The sequence below is a fragment of the Symphalangus syndactylus genome, chromosome 13 (assembly GCF_028878055.3).
Source record: "Symphalangus syndactylus isolate Jambi chromosome 13, NHGRI_mSymSyn1-v2.1_pri, whole genome shotgun sequence".
NCBI lineage: Eukaryota > Metazoa > Chordata > Mammalia > Primates > Hylobatidae > Symphalangus > Symphalangus syndactylus.
This window is the reverse complement of record NC_072435.2, coordinates 115,527,413-115,547,941: the sequence shown is the minus strand read 5'-3', so window position 1 is coordinate 115,547,941 and position 20,529 is coordinate 115,527,413. Positions and strand designations below refer to the sequence as shown.

Genomic DNA, 20,529 nt, shown 5'->3' with positions numbered 1-20,529 from the left:
GGCTGAGAAGACTCTCGGTACTGCGGCGCTCATTATAAGCCTTTGACCCAAGAGATTTCAACTCCACCCGCGCAACAAAGGAACAGGGTGGGCAAGAGCAGTTACAATTGCAGGCTGAGTGTGATAGTTCATGCCTGTAATCCCAGTGCTTTGGGAAGCCAAGGTGGGAGGATTGCTTGAGTCCAGGAGTTTGAGACCAGCCTGGGCGACATAATGAGACTCTACCTGTACAAAAAAATTTAATAAATTGGGCAGATATGGTGGTGTATGCCTATAGTCCCAGCTACTCGGGAGAATGAGGTGGGTGAGGGTCCCTTGAGTCCAGGAGTTCCAGGCTGCAGTGAGCTATGATTCTCTGATTTCACCACTGCATTCCAGCCTGGGCGACAGAGCAAGATTGTGTTCTTTTTTTTTGAGACGGAGTCTCACTCTGTCACCCAGGCTGAAGTGCAATGGCGCGATCCCCGCTCACTACAACCTGCATCTCCCAGGTTCAAGTGATTCTCCTGCCTCAGCCTCCTGAGCAGCTAAGATTAAAAGCTGCCGCTCGTGCGCAGCTAATTTTTGTATTGTTAGTAGAGATGGGGTTTCACCATGTTGGTTAGGCTGGTCTTGAACTCCTGACCTCAGGTGATCCACCCGCCTCGGCCTCCCAAAGTGCTGGGATTATAGGCGTGAGCTACTGGGCCCAGCCAATTGTGTCTCTTAAAAAAAAAAAAATAAGAAAATGAAAAAAATGACATTGGCTAATTCATTAAAATGCCACTCACTGACTGTGGTATGAAATGGCTTTCCCTTTGATGGACCGAGTCTGTCTCATTGTGTGAGCTACTTGTAGGGCTGAGTATGACTCTAGAATGTAGCTCCTAACCTTATCTGCTGCCCAGGCATTGAAATGGCCATCCCTTCCAGTTCCCAGAAGATTCCAGTGTGTGTATGGGATTTTAAGACAGTCTCTTGGTCTTCAGTGTGGCATCTTTCTGCAGGATTCTGCAGGATAATTTTGATTATAAGCATTGCTTGCCTGCCCTTGGTGTGTAATGCCTGTGTATGATGCTGTTCCCTTGTAATGTGCAGGATTAAATTTTTAGGTCACCCACTGCTGCTCCCCTTCATTCCTGCAGGTCATTAGAGTCATCGCACATCTAGCAATGTCTCAGATCAGTGTATCTAGAGTGTTAATAAACATGTTAGATTCCAAATCTACTGTCCATCTAGTCCATACTTCATACATTGAGGATCTCTGACTGAAATATTAGACTTGGAAAGGAGTATAAGACTGTATGGTAAGAAAACGACAGTTGCAAATCCATTTGGTCATGTAGTATGTCAGCCCTGCAGAGCAGATGTCAGAGCCCCATTTGGTTCTCTGAGTGCTAAGCCCTTCTGCCCACCATGCTTTTTTTTTTTTTTTTTTGAGATGGGGTCTCGCTCTGTCGCCCAGGCTGGAGTGCAGTGGTGCGATCTCGGCTCACTGCAAGCTCTGTCTCCCAGGTTCACGCCATTCTCCTGCCTCAGCCTCCCAAGTAGCTGGGACTACAGGCACCCGCCACCATGCCCAGCTAATTTTTTGTATTTTTTTAGTAGAGACAGGGTTTCGCTATGTTAGCCAGGATGGTCTGGATCTCCTGACCTCGTGATCCACCCGCCTCGGCCTCCCAAAGTGCTGGGATTACAGGCGTGAACCACCGCTCCCAGCCCCCACGCTTTTTTTTTTTTTGGAGACAGAGTTTCACTCTGTCACCCAGATTAGAGTGCTGTGGCACAATCTCAGCTCATTGTATCCTCTGCCTCCCAGGTTCAAGTGATTCTTGTGCCTCAGCCTCCTGAGTAGCTGGAATTACAGGCGTGCACCACCACACCTGGATAATTTTTGTATTTTTAGTAGAGATGGGGTTTCGCCATGTTGGCCAGGCTGGTCTCGATCTTCTGACCTCCAGTGATCCAATTGCCTAGGCCTCCCAAAGTGTTGAGATTACAGGCGTCAGCCACCATGCTTGGCCCCCTCTGCCCCTTTAAGCACTGCCACGTATTAGATCTACGAAGGCTTTACTGATATAATCCAAGGAAGATGAACCTTGGGCTAGTGGGATAAAACTAAGTGCGTGTAGTTAGAATGGAATGATCTGGAAGCCAGGTCCCAAGTTGGTCTAAATTAGACTCATGTTGACTATGTCACACTGTAAACCACTCTAAATGCTGATAAGCGTGCTTGACCAAACACTGCCCTGCAGCCTTCAGAGAGGAAGAGGGAAAACATAATTTGTATCCTCTCTCCCTATTTTCTGAGTCTATGGGATTCAAATTGTAGCTGCCATGGAAACTGTACTTTGGAATTTCTGGAGCCCTTAATTTTAACTTAACATATAAAAACACTTTTGTACTGATTTTATAATTATTCATGATGGATGAGAAAGTGAATGTCTTTGACAGTGAGGGAAGCTATCCGAACGCTATTTTCTTTTTTTTTTTTTCATAAAGATGCATATATTTGCATGCTTTATTTACCTGGGGCTAACTCTTGCATCTTTTGCAGATTCCGACACCATAGCTGAGTTACAGGAGCTCCAGCCTTCGGCAAAGGACTTCGAAGTCAGAAGTCTTGTAGGTTGTGGTCACTTTGCTGAAGTGCAGGTGGTAAGAGAGAAAGCAACCGGGGACATCTATGCTATGAAAGTGATGAAGAAGAAGGCTTTATTGGCCCAGGAGCAGGTAGGAGGATTTTAACATCATGCTTTTCCACTTTCTGTACCGGAGTGTTCATTGCAAAGACGATAATCTGCTGCACTGGCATCTAGGATCGAGCACGTTTTCCTCTGTGACTCTATATTTAATTATGGTTGGGGCAAAAAGGTCTCTCGTGTTCTTAGCTCATCTTCTTGAACTGATGTTGGCTAATTTTGAAGGCTCACAAATGCCTCTTGATGTATCATGTTTCTATCGTTGTAATTTATTTCAGAACCAAGTTGGCCTTTTAACTAATGAATTTAAGATGATCTTTTATGACCACTAGCTGGGGACTCAGGATATACGTATGGTGGGGTGAATCAGATTGCTTTTGTACACGCTTTAGGTATTTGTGTTGTGGGCGTATGGATTTGGTTTTAAAACAGGCCTTTGAAGAAATCAAATAAAATTCTTTGTTATGTGGCTAGGGAGTTGCTTGTTTGAGAGCAGGTAGAATGTTATCTTTTTTGTTGTGGTATTTTTCTTTCTTTTAAACAAGGCTACTGTCTCTAGACATATTGATTCATTTGCTGTGTTTTAGAGACATGGCCATCAGCCTTGGAATTCAGGGAGTAATTTATTACTTACAGACATTTTAGTGCACATGATATGTCTGATAATGTACCCAGCTCTGCAGGAAGCTTGCAGAAGGAATAGAAGTCCCATGGCTGCTCTTTTCAGGGTTTAAAAACAACCTTGGAAAGTGGAGGAAAAATGCAAATGTATAAAGCAGGTGCTTACCAGCTAAAGTATCACAGAAGCAGGAGAGCAATTAGCAAATTAATTAACGATGATGTGAGGGGAGATGTTGTGGGTGAGCAAGGGACAGTTAGGGACAGTTCTCACTGATGGGGGGAAATGTAGGTTCTCGGCAGAGAGAAGTGATGAGAACATGTTGGGTAGAAGTGTGACATTCTGGAGTACTAGAATGCTATGCAAGTGTGTGTGTGTGGGTGTGTGTGTGTGTGTTCAGTGGTTCAGAACAGACTGGGAAATGGCGAAATGAGGACATTTGGGTGGGGAGGGGGAAATGGGTGGGAAACTCAAGAACCTTTTTTTAAAAAATTGTGGTAAAATATATATAACATAAAGTGTACCATTTTAACCATTTTTAAACGTGCAACTGAGTGGTATTCAGTGCATTCATGATGTTGTACAACCATGACCGCTATCCATTTCTAGACCTTTTCTATCATCCCAAACAGAAACTCTCTATCCATTATACAATACCTCCCCATTCCCCCAAGAACCAGTTTTTGAATTGTAGTTTACTTTGTGAGGCTGTTGGGGATTATTTTGGCCTCTGGAAGGAGGAGGTTGGGATCAGAGTCTGGCCCTGTGGACTTCAATGACTTTGTGTGGCCTCCAATCAGAGAAGCAGCGGAGGGCAGGAATCTGCTTGTCAGAATCTGAGAGGGATGTGGCTTCTGTGTTTAGCAATAAAATGTGAGCAACATAATAGAAAGGAAAAGTAACAGGACATGGCAGATAATTTGGAAGAGAGGAATGGAAGATGCTCACTCAGCCTCCCAGCTCCTGAGAAAGGACTGTCTCATCAGTTCACACTACCTGAGCATCTGTTGTATCTGGTGTGTTTCTAGGTCCTGGGGAAGAGGCATTACATGTAGCCCTGACCTTGTGATGCTTATGTTTTTGATGGGAAATAGTGTGTGTAAAAAGAAAATAATCCAACAGACCACATGGCAGGCAAACAATAGAGATATTCAAATAGGTATGCTTCACTCCAGGCGAATGGCCTGAAGTGACCGTGTGGAAGTGTGGGCTGGGGGCTTATAAAATTATACACATACAGGCGCTAATTAAAGCCGCCTATTCATTCCTTAAGAGGATGCATAGAAAAGAAAAGTAGGGTCCTTAACTGAGCCATTTGGAATTTAAGGGCATGAGAGGAGAGAAGCTAGCACAAGGAGTGAAGGAAAAGAAGTGCCTGAGAGGAGGGAGGGGTGCTGTTCTGCAGACAAGGCCTGCCACCTGGGAGAGGCCCGCACACCCACCCAGCATTCTCTGACAGCTGGAAGGGGTCCTCAGAGACTGTTTCTCTTTTATTTATTTATTTATTTATTTATTTATTTATTTATTTTGAGACAGAGTCTTGCTCTGTCGCCCAGGCCGCAGTGCAGTGGCGTGATCTCAGCTCACTGCAAGCTCCGCCTCCCGAGTTCACGCCATTCTCCTACCTCAGCCTCCCGAGTAGTTGGGACTACAGGCGCCCGCCACCGCGCCCGGCTAATTTTTTGTATTTTTAGTAGAGACGGGGTTTCACCGTGTTAGGCAGGATGGTCTCGATCTCCTGACCTCGTGATTTACCCACCTTGGCCTCCCAAAGTGCTGGGATTACAGGCGTGAGCCACTGTGCCTGGCCTACTGTTTCTATTATTTTAGAGAGAGAGTCTCACTGTCATCTATGCTGGAATGCAGTGGTGCGGTCATAGCTCACTGCATCCTCAAACTCCTGGGCTTAAGCAACCCTCCCGCCTCAGCCTCTCAAGTAGCTGGGACCAGTAGGCATGTGCTGCCACACCCAGTTCACTTTATTTATTACTTATTTATTTATTTATTTAGAGAATGAGTCTCATTCTGTTGCCCAGGCTAGAGTGCAGTGGCACGATCTCGGCTCACTGCAACCCCCGCCTCCCGGGTTCAAGCGATTCTCCTTGCTCAGCCTCCTGAGTAGCCGGGATTATAGGTGCCTGCCACCACACCTGGCTAATTTTTGTATTTTTATTAGAGAGGGGGTTTCACCATGTTGGTCAGGCTGGTCTCGAACTCCTGACCTTGTGATCTGCCTGCCTCGGCCTCCCAAAGTGCTGGGATTCCAGGCGTGAGCCACCGTGCCCGGCCCACTTTATTATTTTAAAAACATTTATTTATTTATTTACTTTTGAGACAGAGTCCGCTGGAGTTCAGTGGCCCGATCTCACTCACTGCAACCTCTGCCTCCTGGGCTCAAGTGATTCTTGTGCGTCAGCCTCCCTAGTAGCTGGGACTACAGGCAGGTGCCACCATGCCCGGCTAATGTTTTTTGTATTTTTTTTAGTAGAAATGGGGTTTTGCCATGTTGGCCAGGCTGGTCTCAAACTCCTGACCTCAAGTGATCTGCCCACTTCAGCCTCTCAAAGTACTGGGATTACGGGCGTGAGCCACTGTGCCCAGCCTCCAGCTAACTTTAAAAAAAAATTTTGTGGGCCGGGCACGGTGGCTCATGCCTGTAATCCCAGCACTTTGGGAGGCCGACGGGGGCAGATCACTTGAGGTCGGGAGTTTGACACCAGCCTGACCAACATGGAGAAACCCTGTCTCTACTAAAAATACAAAAAATTAGCCGGGTGTGGTGGTGCACACCTGTAATCCCAGCTACTTGGGAGCTGAGGCAGGAGAACTGCTTGAACCCGGGAGGCAGAGGTTGCAGTGAGCTTAGATCACGCCACTGCACTCCAGCCTGGGCAACAAGAGCGAACACTCCGTCTCAAAAAAAAAAAAAATTATGTAGAGGTGGGATCTCCCTATGTGCCCAGGCTGGTCTTGAACTCCTGGCCTCAAGTGATCCTTCCATCTCCCCCTCCCAAAGTGTTGGGATTACAGGCATGAGCCACCCCTGCTGGCTGAGACTGCTTGTTTTATTTATTTTTTATTTTTTTTTGTTTTGAGACTTCTTATTTTAATGGAAGCTTCAGGGGTCAGACAGAGTCAGTGGTGAGCAAGCAAAGGTGTTGACTGTTCAGTTCAGCCTTCCTTGGACACCTTTTATGTGCCAGACAAAAGAAGGATCAGCATATCAGGTGCAGTAAATTACTGGGGTTAGGTTGGTGTTTCCCAAATGTGTTAGATTTATCCCTGGTAGTGTTAAATCTCATGATTTTAGGTAGTACATGGACAACCTATGTAAAAACATTTAATAGTTTAATATTAACTAGCATATCAAAACCTGTGACTTTGCTCATGCCTGTAATCCCAGCACTTTGGGAGGCCAAGGCGAGAGGATGGTTTGGGCCCAGGAGTTTGAGGCCAGCCTAGGTAACATGGCGAGACCCTGTCTCTAAAACAAAGCAAAACAAAACAAAACAAACAAAGAAATAAACAAATCCCCTGTAACTTGTTCTAACAATAACCTAAACAATTTTTTTACTTAATTTTAAATAAAAAAATTGAAACCATTTTTTTTTTTTTTTTTTTCTGGAGACAGAGTCTTGCTTTGTCACCTAGGCTGGAGTGCAGTGGCACAATCTCTGCTCACTGCAGCCTCTGCCTTCAAACAATTCTCCTGCCTCAGCCTTCTGAGTAGGTGGGATTACAAGTGCACTCCACCATGCCCAGCTAATTTTTGTATTTTTAGTAGAGATGGGGTTTCACCATGTTGGCTAGGCTAGTCTTGAACTCCTGACCTCAAGTGATCCACCCGCCTTGGCCTCCCAAAGTGCTGGGATTACAGGCATGAGCCATTGTGCCTGGCCAACAATCACAAATTTATAGAAAAGTTGCAAGTACCGTATCAGGGTTCTTAAGAGAAATGGAACCAGTAGGAGATAGATATATAATCATCTCCTAGGATTATAAGTTGACACATAAGACTCCGTCACATACAGTATTAACAACTTTTTTCTTGAACCATTTGATAGATACACACACACTGAATATATACATAGAATATATATATACACACACAGAATGTATATACACATAGAATATATGTTGCATACAGAACATATATACACAGAAATATATATGTACACATGCACAGAATATATTTACATATATATGCATATATATAATTTATTTATTTTAAGCAGTTGATTTACACAGTTTTTGTTTTTGTTTTTTTGAGACAGAGTCTCGCTCTGTCACCCAGGCTAGAGTGCAGTGGCGAGATCTCAGCTCACTGCAACCTCCGCCTCCCGGGTTCCAGTGATTCTCCTGCCTCAGCCCCACAAGTAGCACGCCACCACACCCAGCTAATTTTTGTATTTTTTTTAGTAGAAACGAGGTTTCATCATGTTGGCCAGGCTGGTCTCAAACTCCTGAACTCAAGTGATCCGCCTGCCTTGGCCTCCCAAAGTGCCGGGATTTCAGGCGTGAGCCACCACGCCTGGCTCCCATAATGTCTTTTAGAATAAAACGATCGAGTTGAGGATCACACGTGACACTTAATTGTCCTGTCTCTTTAGTCTCCTTCAATCTGGAGCAGTTCTTTGATTTTTCCTGGACTCTCATGACCCTGACAGGTCTGATGATTATAGGCCAGTTATTTTATAAAATTTGAATTTGTCTGATGTTGCTCATGTTTAGATTCAGGGTCTTGATCTTTGCCTGGAATGTTTCAGACAAGATGCTCTGTTCTTATTGCATCAGAGCAGGTGACTCTCCGTTTCAGTTGATCACATTTATATTGATGCTCACTTTGATCACTTGATTAAGGTGGTGCCAGTTATGCTTTTCTACTTGTGGGGTTACTCCTTCCTCCTTTGTAATTTTATTTATTTTATTTTTCTTAGAGACAGGGTCTTGCTTGATTGCTCAAGCTGGAGTGCAGTGGTAGGATCTTGGCTCACTGCAGCCTAGAACTCCTGGGCTCAAGTAATCCACCTGCCACAGCCTCCTGAGTAACTGGGACTATAAGCGAACACCACCACACCTAGCTACCTTTTGTATTGTAGAGATGGGGTCTCACTATGTTGTCCAGGCTGGTCTGTAACTCCTGGCCTCAAGCAGTCTTCCTACCTTGGCCTCTCAAAGTGCTGGGATTACAGGCATGAGCCACTGCACCCAGCCTCCTTTGTAATTAAAAAAGTATTTTATGGGCAGTTACTTTCAAATGATGGAAATATTTTATATCTATGTGGACTTGCATTTTCCTATTTCAGTCAGTGAGTTATAATCCATTTCTGTCACTAGTTTTATACTTAAATTGTTCCCAACTTGGCCACTGAGAACCTTTTTAGGTTAGCTTTTGTGTCCTTTTCACATATCTCCAAGATTCATTGAATACTTTCCTGCTTTCTGGTATAGCAAGATGTTCGGGTTCTTTTGGTACTTTTACTTTCTGTGCCCTGGCTCTGGCATCAGTCATTTCTCAGAGAAGCCCTGTTCCTTTCAGTGGACAATGGTGTTTAGAGGCCAAGATCTGGACATTGGGTGTTTTCATTGCTACTGGGGTGTCACTACTCCCAGATCCCTTTCAGTGGACAGCACTAAGGAATACACATATGTATATACAATATATCCACCTACACATGCACATTCGTGCACACACATGCGCATTCGTGCACACACACACACATATACATTTACATCTATATTTATGTATCTATGTCTATATATTGAAAACTGTGGCTGGGCACAGTGGCTCATGCCTTTAATCTCAGCATTTTGGGAGGCTGAGGCAAGAGGATCGCTTGAAGCCAGGAGTTCAAGACCAGCTTGGGAAACAGAGAGACTCTGTCTCTACAAAAATAAAACGGGAAAACCATAAGTTCACACCAGTGCCCCCAGTTCCAATCCAACTTCACAGGGTTCATTTTCGTTTTCACCCTTTCCATGTTTGTAATTCTCTTCTCTGATATTATACCCTTAATGTGTTTACTTATTTTATGTTTCTGTGTGCATCCAATCTACTGTCTTTGTTGGTATCCCACCTCCCCTTGGTGGGTCCAGATAATCTGCTCTGGGTTGCCCTTTCATGTGGATGTCTTCCTCACCCTGTGTGGGCCTGTGATACTGGGCTGCCCCCACACATGGGTGCTGCCCTCCTCACATTGCTTGGGACTGGCACCGTGTCCTGGACCACCATGACTCTTCTCATAACCAGCGTGGATGCTTACCTTGTTCCATACCAGCGAATGGCTTCAGGAAGAGAAGAGGAAGAGAAAAATATTTATATTTAAAGAAAGGGAGTTTAAAGAAATATGTTAGGTAAATAATTGAGCAGGTAATATACGGAGCTGGCAAAAATTGTGACCAAAGTAGGTGAATGATTGAGATTTATGCAATTCTGGGCTAAGTGACAGCCCCTTCCCTTCCCCTTCCCCTTCCCTTCCCTTCCCCTTCCCTTCCCTTTCCTTCCCTTTCCCTCCCCTTCCTTCCTTCCTTCCTTTTTCTTTTCCCTTCTTTCCTTTGCTTTTTTTTTTTTTTTTTTTTTTTAAAGCTAGAAACATCAGTTTAGGCATAAAGACAGAGGAAAAGGCTTCTTTTTCCTCTCACAGTTCTTTATAATTGTCTAAGCAGTTTCTTTTTTCCCTAGGTTTCATTTTTTGAGGAAGAGCGGAACATATTATCTCGAAGCACAAGCCCATGGATCCCCCAATTACAGTATGCCTTTCAGGACAAAAATCACCTTTATCTGGTGAGTCTTTCCATCTGTCTCTCTGGAATTAGCCTAGCACTGTGACACTCAGATACCGGTGGTAGAACTGAATGTGGTTCTTGCCCATGTGGTCTCATTCATTCAAAGACTTTCTTGCCTTACAGGTGTCTTCCTGGTTTCCTCATTATAAAGATCAAGAGCGAACCCATTTAGAAACAGCCTCATTGGGCTCGACGTGGTGGCTCACGCCTGTAATCCCAGTACTTTGGGAGGATGAGACGGGTGGATCACGAGGTCAGGAGATTGAGATCATCCTGGCTAACACGGTGAAACCCCGTCTCTACTAAAAGTACAAAAAAATTAGCCGGGCGTGGTGTCGGGTGCCTGTAGTCCCAGCTACTCGGGAGGCTGAGGCAGGAGAATCGCTTGAACTGGGGAAGCGGAGCTTGCGGTGAGCCAGGATTGCGCCACTGCACTCCAGCCTGGGTGACAGAGTGAGACTGTGTCTCAAAAAAAAAAAAGAAACAGCCCCATTGACTGTTGGATATTATAGCTGTGGCTTTAAGGCAATAATAGGAAATCATTTATTGGGGAATAGTCTGTCATTATGTATAAGATAATCTTGCTTTAATTTTTAAAAACTTCCTGTGTTAGCTTGCTTAGGATTAAAAAAATGATAATAATGCGTGGTTGTTATAAGAAAATGCAAACACTGCAGACATGCATGAAGTTGAAGGGAAAGCCCCCCGTTTTCTTTTCCTTTTCTTTTTTTTGAGACAGAGTCTCGCTTTGTCACCCAGCCTGGAGTGCGGTGGCACCATCTCAGCTCACTGCAATCTCTGCCTCCCAGGTTCAAGAGATTCTTCTGCCTCAGCTTCCCAAGTAGCTGGGATTACAGGCATGTGTCACCATGCCCAACTAATTTTTGTGTTTTTAGTAGAGACAGGGTTTTACCACGTTGGCTGGGCTGGCTGCAAACTCCTGACCTCAAATGATCCACCTGCCTCGGCCTCCCAAAGTGTTGGGATTACAGGAGTGAGCCACTGTGCCCGGCCCCTCCGTTTTATTTTCTAATCCTCCTCCCTAGGGGAAGAAATGTTAAATGGTTACAGAAGCTTTTCCTTTCTGACCCTTAACTGTGCTCTGTGGGAGCGTGGTGGGGAATATTTCTTTTCTTTTCTTCTTTTTTCTAGACCAGGTCTCGCTCTGCCACCCAGGCTGGAGTTCAGTGGCATGAACATGGCTCACTGCAGCCTCGACTTCCTGGCCTCCAGCAGTCCTCCCACCTCAGCCTCCCGGGCATACACCACTGCGCCTGGCTAATTTTTGTATTTTTAGTAGAGACGGGGTTTTGCCATGTTTCCCAGGCTGATTTCGAAGTCCTGAGCTCGAGCGATCTCCCTGCCTTGGCCTTCCAAAGTGCTGGGATTACAGGTGTGAGCCACCATGCCCAGCCCCAGTGGGGGATATTTCTGTATCCTCATGTGTATAGTTTGCTTTATAAAAATGGTATGTTACTCTGTGCTTGGCTCTCCAGCTTGCTGTTGCCTTTCACCAGTGTATCCTAGACATCCTTTCTTCCTTGTCAGTAACGCAGGTCTACTTTATTCTTTGAACAGTGGCATAATTTTCCCTGATGTGTATATATCATAAGTTAGAGAATGCTAAAATTCATTTTGGGGTCTTGTTTAGGTTCTTGAGGGATTAAATTCTTAAATTTAAAAAGTGTATCCTAGAAACAATTTTTGTTCCTGATTCAGCCCTTAAAAGAAGACTATCATGTTACCCTGAATGGAGATAAACAGGCTCACGTAAGAGAAAAGGGTAAGAGAGATGAACTCCCACTTATCTTAAACTTCTACTGGCCAGTTTTTGGGGAATTTGCTGCTTTTATTTCTGACCTAAAATAAATAAGTTTATTTGTCTTGGTTTCATATTTGTTGAGAACTCAGTGCCTGGAGAGAAGTTTTCCCTATCCTCTGAGTGAGGACATTCACATATGAATCTTTTGGCAGACTGGCTTTGACTGACCACACGTGCCTTTGGAACCAATGCCACAGCTCTTAGGTTTATGGCCTGAAACACCCTTTCCTTAAATATTGCCTTAGAAGCTTTCCTTCCTTGAGATGTGGGGCATGGAACCCTTACCTTCACAGATGACCTTGGTGTGTTTCTAGGGTTGCTGGTGTTCCAGGACATTTGTTGCAGATGCAGTACTTAGCTTGTGCTCTCTGCATCTTAAGCAGCTTCTCATGTTTGAATGTATTAACAGACTTTTTATTTTTTATGTTTTTTATTTTTGAGACAAAGTCTCACTCTGTCACCCAGACTGGTGTCACCCAGGCTGGAGTGCAATGGCTCAATCTCAGCTCACTGCAACCTCCACCTCCTGGGTTCAAGCGATTCTCTTGCCTCAGTCTCCCGAGTAGCTGGGATTACAGGTGCATGACACCATGCCCTGCTAATTTTTGTATTTTTATTAGAGACGGGGTTTCGCCATGTTGGTGGGGCTGGTCTCAAACTCCTGACCTCAGATGATCCGCCCCCCCCCACCCTCCCAAAGTGCTGGGATTACAGGCGTGAGCCACTGCGCCTTTTCTTTTCTTTTCGTTTTTTTTCTGAGATGGAGTCTTTCTCTGTCACCCAGGCTGGAGTACAGTCATGCAATCTTGGCTCACTGCAACCTCCACCTCTTGGGTTGAAGTGATTCTCCTGTCTTAGCCTCCTGTGTAGCTGGGACTACAGGCGCATGCCACCATGCCCAGCTAATTTTTGTATTTTTAGTAGAGACGGGGTCTTGCCATGTGGGTTAGGCTGGTCTTGAACTCCTGACCTCGTGATCCGCCCTGTAATCCCAGCACTTTGGGAGGCTGAGGTGGGGCGGATCACGAGGTCAGGAGATCGAGACCATCCTGGCTAACATGGTGAAACCTCGTCTCTACTAAAAATATAAAAAATTAGCCGGGCATGGTGGCGGGCACCTGTAGTCCCAGCTACTCAGGAGGCTCAGGGAGGAGAATGGTGTGAACCCGGGAGGCAGAGCTTGCGGTGAGCCGAGATTGCGCCACTGCACTTCAGCCTGGGTGACAGAGCGAGGCTCCGTCTCAAGAAAAAAAAAAAAAGAAAAGAAGTACCCTTGAAACAATAGGGCTTTTGTTTGTTTTGGTTCATGTTTATTTGTTATTGTTGTTTTAGATATGCATTTTTTTCTTTTAAGTGATGATGTCTCTGTTGCAGTGGCGTAGCTCACTGTAACCTCAAATTGCAGGGCTCAAGTGATTCTCCTGCTTCATCTTCCTGATTAGCTGGGACAACAGGTACAAACCACCATGCCTAGCTAATTTTTAAATTTCTCATGGAGACTGGGGTCTCACTATGTTGCCTAGGCTGGTTTCGAACTCCTGGCCCCAAGTCATCCTCCTGCCTTGGCTTCCCAAATTGTTGGGATCACAGGCGTGAACCACCACACCCAGCCTGTTTTAGATATTTTAATTCGAGCTCTACAAGAGGTTTAGAACACTAGCTTGTGAAGATAAAGTTCATTTTCAAGGCCACACAGAATCTAAGCGGTCCTGGAATTAGGAAGGGCTTTGATTTTTTGGACCAAAGTTGAGTCCACAGTTTTCTGGTCTACGTTGCACTGCTCCGTAAACTCATATTTCTTTTCTCTGAGCTGAAGAGCTCCCCTTCTTGGTGTCTAGTCTCAGGCAGCTTATTCTTAAAAGTAAGCATTATTGAAATGCTTTGCGATTTTCACACCACCAAGGTCCATTTTGGTAGAGGCATTGACAAGTTTTGAGTGTTCCATGTAAAGGAACTCAGTTGAGGACTTAGTGGTCCATGTGGCAGGCTACTGCTCAGTAGCTTCAGGGAAACCACTGCTTGCCTCCCTCGTGGCCAGTGAGGATGATCAGAGGAGTCCCAGCAGGAATGCCCAAATGTAGTTTTCTTACATGTTGATGGGAGTGCTTTGTTTCATGCCTAAACAGTTCTCAAATCACATCTTCAGGAGGATACTATCTGGGCACTTTGATAATTTCTCACTTTGATGTCACCGTTCTTATTACCACCACCTAGTTTTGTCATAGTAGAAATAACTTCCCTTTTTCTCTCTCTGTGTGTGTGTGTGTGTGTGTGTGTGTGTGTGTGTGTGTGTGTGTTTTGAGATGGAGTCTTGCCCTGTCGCCCAGGCTGTAGTGCAATGGCGTGTTCTCGGCTCACTGCAACCTCTGCCTCCTAGGTTCTCCTGCCTCAGCCTCCCGAGTAGTTGGGATTACAGGCGCGTGCCACCACGCCCGGCTCATTTTTGTATGTTTAGTAGAGATGGGGTTTCACCATGTTGGCCAGGCTGGTCTTGAACTCCTGACCTCGTGATCCGCCCACCCTGACCTCCCAAAGTGCTGGGATTGCAGGCGTGAGCCACCGCGCCTGGCCTTTTTTTTTTTTTTTTTTTTTTTTGAGACAAGAGTCTTGCTCTGTTGCCCAGGCTGGAGTGCAGTGGCGGGATCTTGGCTCACTGCAGCCTCCACCTCCTAGGTTCAAGCAATTCTTCTGCCTCAGCCTCCTGAGTAGCTGGGATTACAGGTGTCCACCACCATGTCCGGCAAATTTTTGTATTTTTAGTAGAGACAGGGTTTCACCATGTTGGCCAGGCTGGTTTCTAACTCCTGACCCCAGGTGATCCACCCACCTCAGCCTCCCAAAGTGCTGGGATTACAGGCATGAGCCACCGCGCCTGGCTACCTTTGTTTTCCTAATTGTGGATTTAACTGCTGTGGACATCTGCTTGGGCATAGCCTTCCTGGAGTACCTCTTGGATTGGGACTGTCTGTGGGTTTCTGTGCTAGGACAGGCTCCCAGATGTAGGGGGCTTCCCCGATGATCTCACCACTGGCATTGGCATCCTTAGCTTCTACTCAGCTTTTCCATCCGCCGTCTTGCAAGATGGAAGGTTGTTTTGTTTTTGTTTTTGTTTTTTGTTTTTTTTTTTGAGACGGAGTCTCGCTCTGTCGCCAGTGGTGCAATCTCGGCTCAGTGCAACCTCCACCTCCTGGGTTCAAGTGATTCTTCTGCCTCAGCCTCTGGAGTAGCTGAGATTACAGGCATGTGCCACCATGTTCGTTTAATTTTTTGTATTTTTAGTAGAGACAGGGTTTCACCGTGTTAGCCAGGATGGTCTTGATCTTCTGACCTCATGATCTGCCTGCTTCGGACTTCCAAAGTGCTGGGATTACAGGCGTGAGCCACCATGCCCAGCCTAGGAGGGTTCTTAATGCAGCTGTTTTTTGGAGTTCTGGTTGCCTCAGCACATTGCTACTTGGGTCAATGACATTTTACTCCCTTGTTTTGTAGCTCAGTTGGGTATTACTGATGGGATTTTGTAATTATTAATATTTTCTTGTCTCCATTTTCTTCTCAAGTACTTTGTTGCTTTAGAGTAACATGCTTGCTAAGGGTATAGTTTTCATATAAAAGCTCAAACTTAGCATGGAAATTAAGATATGATCATATGTCTCCCATCCCTTATCTGTAATTCTGAAATACCTAGAGTTCTGAATGACCTCAAATTCTTTTGTTACTTGTTTATCAGCAAAACCTGATTTGAACTCCGTTTTTGGCAAAACTTGATCCAAGCTCTCTTAAGGCTCTTTTTAGTCTTTATTCATTACCTTTAGTGTGACTTCCCATTTTGCTATAAAATTATGAGTGTGTTTGATTACAAGGTGATGTCCCAGACCCTACTGAGGGTGTTACATAATATAAAGTGTAGGTATGGCTGGGCGCGGTGGCTCACACCTGTAACCCCGGCACTTTGGGAGGCCGAGACAAGCGGATAACCTGAGTTCAGGAGTTCAAGCCCAGCCTGGCCAACATGGTGAAACCCCATCTCTACTAAGAATACAAAAATTAGCCAGGCGTGATGGTGGGCACCTGTAATCCCAGCTACTCCTTAGGCTGAGGCAGGAGAATCACTTGAACCCAGGAGGTGGAGGTTGCAATGAGCCAAGGTCATGCCACTGCACTCCAGCCTGAGCGACAGAGCAAGAATCTGTCTCAAAAAAAAAAAAAAAAAAAAAGTGTATGTACCACTTTACCTTTACCTTTCTAAAATCTGAAAAATTCTGAATCTGGAAGCCCATTCTGCTTCAAGATAAAGGGATCCTAGATTTATATCGGTTCCGTACAGTCCTGAAATTCCATCCTATCTATTGGCCACTTTTATATCAACAAACCTTTGAAGTTTGGAGAAACTTAACATATCATGCTCCCCTGGCAGTTGAACATTAATTTTTTTTGAGACAGAGTCTTGCTTTGCCCAGGCTGGAGTGCAGTGGCGCGATCTCAGCTCACTGCAACCTCTGCCTCCTGGGTTCAAGCAATTCTTCTGCCTCAGCCTCCTGAGTAGCTGGGATTACAGGCGTGCACCACCATGCCCAGCTAATTTTTGTCTTTTTAGTAGAGACGGGGTTTCACTATGTTGACCAGGCTGTTCTCGAACTCCTGACCTTGTGATCCGCCCTCCTTGGCCTCCCAAAGTGCTGGAATTACAGGCGTGAGCCACCGTGCCTGGCCCTGAAGATACATTTTAAATCAATGAAAAAAACAACAGGATTCTACCTCCTATGGTTATATCCCTCCTGGCTGTCTCTTCTCTCCAGTCTTGCCTCTGCTGTGTGGGTTTCAGGCATCCATCTTCTCTACCCTGAATTACTGTGATAACCTCTGAAGTATTCTCCCTGCCATCTGTCTGGCCCTCCTCCCAGGTCTTCCACATACTGCAGCCAAGTCAGCCCGCTATTGAAACCCTTCAAGACTCCCTGCTGTCCTCTGGATGAAGTCCAGACTCTTCCACATGACTTACCCGGCCTTTCTTGCACTCGCCCCCAGCCTTGTCACTTACTGTTTCTCTCTTTCTTCCTTACATCCATCCTGAACTTCCTTTCGTTCTTTGACCTTGCCTCTGACCTTTTTCCATGCTGTTCACTCTTTCCCTGTTCACCTTGCTAACTCCTCTTTCTCTTTCTGGGTTGGATCAGATTTCACTTCTTCCAGAAGCCCCTCCTAGACCCTATACTTCTGGAATGGTGCCTTTTGACTGTATGCTCATTGCACCCTGTACTTCTCCTTCATGAGTGGGTGCTGGTCTGTCCCACTAGGCTACTTCATCCATAAAGGGAGAGTAGAGCTTTACCAAGTCAATGCTTAAGCAATATTTATTGGATGAATGTGTGATTAATTTCATAGAAATTTGATGTACATTCAAATTTACTTATTGTATTACAGAACTTGCATTATATTCTCAGTGGAGTTATTTTCTTTAACGTGTGTAATTCAAAATAGACTCAGTGGGATTTTCAAAATTTGGAATGCAGTGCAAGGAAATTGAACTTGAGTTCTTTTGCATTTTGATGGTTAAAAATTTCCCATTTGTGGTGACATACCAGTGAATGTGGCTTACTCTTCTCTGGTCTATAGAAAATTGTCGCAAACTGTCATAATGTCTGGTTCTATATAACAAAGCTAGTCCTGTATTCTGCATGTGGCTCATGGAAACAGTGCTCTGTTGACCTGGTTCGTGAAGAAATCTGTTCAATTCTGCATAACAGATGCCTTCATCAGTGTCCTTCCATGAAGGAGCTGATCTTCACAAAGAGCACATAGTTTTGCATCCCACTACTTGTAGTATTTTTTTTTTTTTTTTTTTTTTTTTTTTTTTTTTGAGATGGAGTCTCGCTCTGTCACCCAGGCTGGAGTGCAGTGGCATGATCTCAGCTCAGTGCAACCTCTACCTCCTGGGTTCAAGTGATTCTGCTGCCTCAGCCTCCTGAGTAGCTGGGATTACAGGTGCATGCCACCACGCCTGGCTAATTTTTGTATTTTTAGTAGAGACAGGGTTTCACCATATTGGTCAGGCTGGTCTCAAACCCTTGACCTCATAATCCGCCTGTCTTGGCGTCTCAAAGTGTTGGGATTACAGGCATGAATCACTGCGCCCTGCCAGTATTGTTTTGTCTAAATTATTTGTGCTGATGTTTTTCCTACTGTGGTTTTCTTCAGATTACCCTTGCTCTGAGCCTGCAATTGACTCATGAACTTCTTTTCCATGCTGTAACCTTACAATGACTTCCTTGTGTTCACTCCAAATGTTTTTCCCTGGTTGCATGTAGAGATGTATTAGCTAAGGTACATGCTTAGCTGCTGTATCAAAGAGACTCTAATGTACAACCCAGGCTGGTAGAGCAGCTCTGCTGTATGTGTTAATTCAGGGACCCAGGTTCCTTCCATGTTGTGACTCCCCCCTTCCTTAGGATGTTGTCTTCATTTACATGGCTGAAGTTGGGCCATTTCCTGTCTCTGTTCCAGCTGGCTGGTAGGAAAAAAGAACAGAAATTCAGAGTAAGCAAATTCTTTTTCTATAGATGGATGTGGAAGTTGGACACATCATTTCCTCTCACATTTTCTGGGCCAGAACGCAGTCATGTGACTGCACATCTAGCTGCTCAGGAGACTGGGAATTTACTGTCGGCGGTGTAGCCTCTGTCAAGCTAAAATTCTTATTACTGGAAGAATGGGAAGGATGGATTTGGGGAAGGATGGATTTGGGGCACAATTAATAATCTGTCACAGAGGCTAAAACAGCTGCTTTTGGCTGGGCACGGTGGCTCATACATGTAATTTCAGCACTTTGGGAGGCCGAGGCTAGTGGATCACTTGAGATCAGGAGTTCGAGACCAGCCTGGCCAACATGGTGAAGCCCTGTCTCTGCTAAAAATACAGAAATTAGCCAGGCATTGTGGCGGGCACCTGTAATCCGAGCTACTCCAGAGGTTGAGGCAGGAGAATTGCTTGAACCTGGAAGGCAGAGGTTGCAGTGAGCCAAGATGGCGCCACTGCACTCCAGCCTGGGCGACAGAGCAAGACTCCATCTCAAAAAAAAAAAAAAAAAGCTAAATAAACAGCTGCTTTTGTAGGTGATACAAGGTACAGCTAAGCTTTGAAGCCAGGCCTGTAGTTTCACCTTCCATATTCTTACTCAAGGCATTATACTTCTGGATCTGAAACCACTGCTACTAGGATGCCCTGCTTGGGATGAGTTCTTTATATTTCTTATCTTGCTTTCAACCCACACCTGTGTAATTTTATGGGCAGCGTTTGTTTCCTATATAGGAACAATTTGAAAGTGGGCTGTTTCTAGGCTTTCATGAATAGCAGCCTATGCTGTCATTGGGAATCTGGAGGGAGTTAATGAACACAACTTCATTGTTTACTTTAGTGAAATGTGGCAGCTTATGATAGTTTTGACAGTGAGACATGTGCTGTTTTGATCTCTCAGCTAAGATTATCTGATTTTTCAGGCATGTCTCAAAACTCACCAGGCCTGTTCACATGCTGCTGCTTCTGAAGCCAGGGTTTGGAAACCAGCTGCCCATCAGAATGAGGCTGTGACTTAGAATATTGGTTCTTGTTTTATTACCTTTCCTTGTTTGGTCTCTCCAGAGTCACTGGCCTTTTCGGCTTCAATTTTCTTATTGGTGAAATGAGATATTAATTCCTCTTATTGACTTCAATTCAATTGCTGAGTGTATTGTTGCCTTTGGGAGGTTCTTTGAGTTTTCTGTGCCTTTGAAATAGTTGTTTTTTTTTTATTCTGGTGTTTTGAGGCATGTTTCAAGTGAGTGCATTTACACTTTTACCATTTTAGGAGCCACAATTTAATTATGTTGTCCCAGCTTGCTTGGCCCCATCCCCAGAGTTTCTGATTCAGTAGGTCTGTGGTGGGGCCCAATAATTTGCATTTCTTCTTCTTTTTTCGAGACAGAGTCTTACTGTGTCATCCAAGCTGGAGTGCAGTGGCACGATCGTAGCTCACTGTAGCCTCAAACTCCCGGGCTCAAGCCGTCCTCCCACCTCCCAGGGCATATACTACCATGCCCTACCACCTTTTTAATTTTTTTAAAGATGGGGGTCTCACTGTGTTGCTCAGGCTGGTCTTGAATTCCTGGGCTGAAGCGATCCTCCTGCTTCAGCCTCCCCAAATGCCGGCATTCCTGGCATGAGCCACTGCACTTGGCCAAGACTTTGCATTTCTAACTAGTTTCCAGGTAATGCTGCTGCTGGTGTAGGGACCTCATTTTGAGAACCATTGTCCTATAGCTGTAGCTATAGTTAGTTGCTCGTTATAGCTTCTTCCTTTTGTCCCTTCAGTGATAGTATACACATCTGAAATCCCTGTCCTTTCTCTTTCAGGCCCAGGCATGGTATCTGGTCCCCTTCTGTTGCTAGCCCTGGGGTGCTTCATCATCCCAAGTTTATTTTTCTTCTCCTAACCCGAACCTTTGTAAATAACCCCTTCCCTAATGAATGTCCTCAATTCCCTGGTTTGCGTGTCCTGTCTGTTTCTTGGCAAGACTCTGGATGATTCAGTACTCAAAGAGGATTTTCGCATAGATGGATGAAACAGGCTGGGTTTCATGTTTTCTAAG

General features: G+C 45.0%; 1 protein-coding gene across 17 annotated transcripts in view; it reads left to right on the top strand.

The window, feature by feature from the left end:
- CIT (citron rho-interacting serine/threonine kinase) overlaps window positions 1-20,529 on the top strand; it is a 191,867-nt gene that overhangs the window by 17,130 nt on the left and 154,208 nt on the right. For all 17 annotated transcript variants that reach the window (XM_055239770.2, XM_063614616.1, XM_063614612.1 and 14 more), the window contains exons 4-5: window positions 2,537-2,712; window positions 9,983-10,084. In XM_055239770.2, coding sequence (XP_055095745.1) covers window positions 2,537-2,712; window positions 9,983-10,084 — 278 coding nt within the window. The remainder of the gene's footprint in view (window positions 1-2,536; window positions 2,713-9,982; window positions 10,085-20,529) is intronic.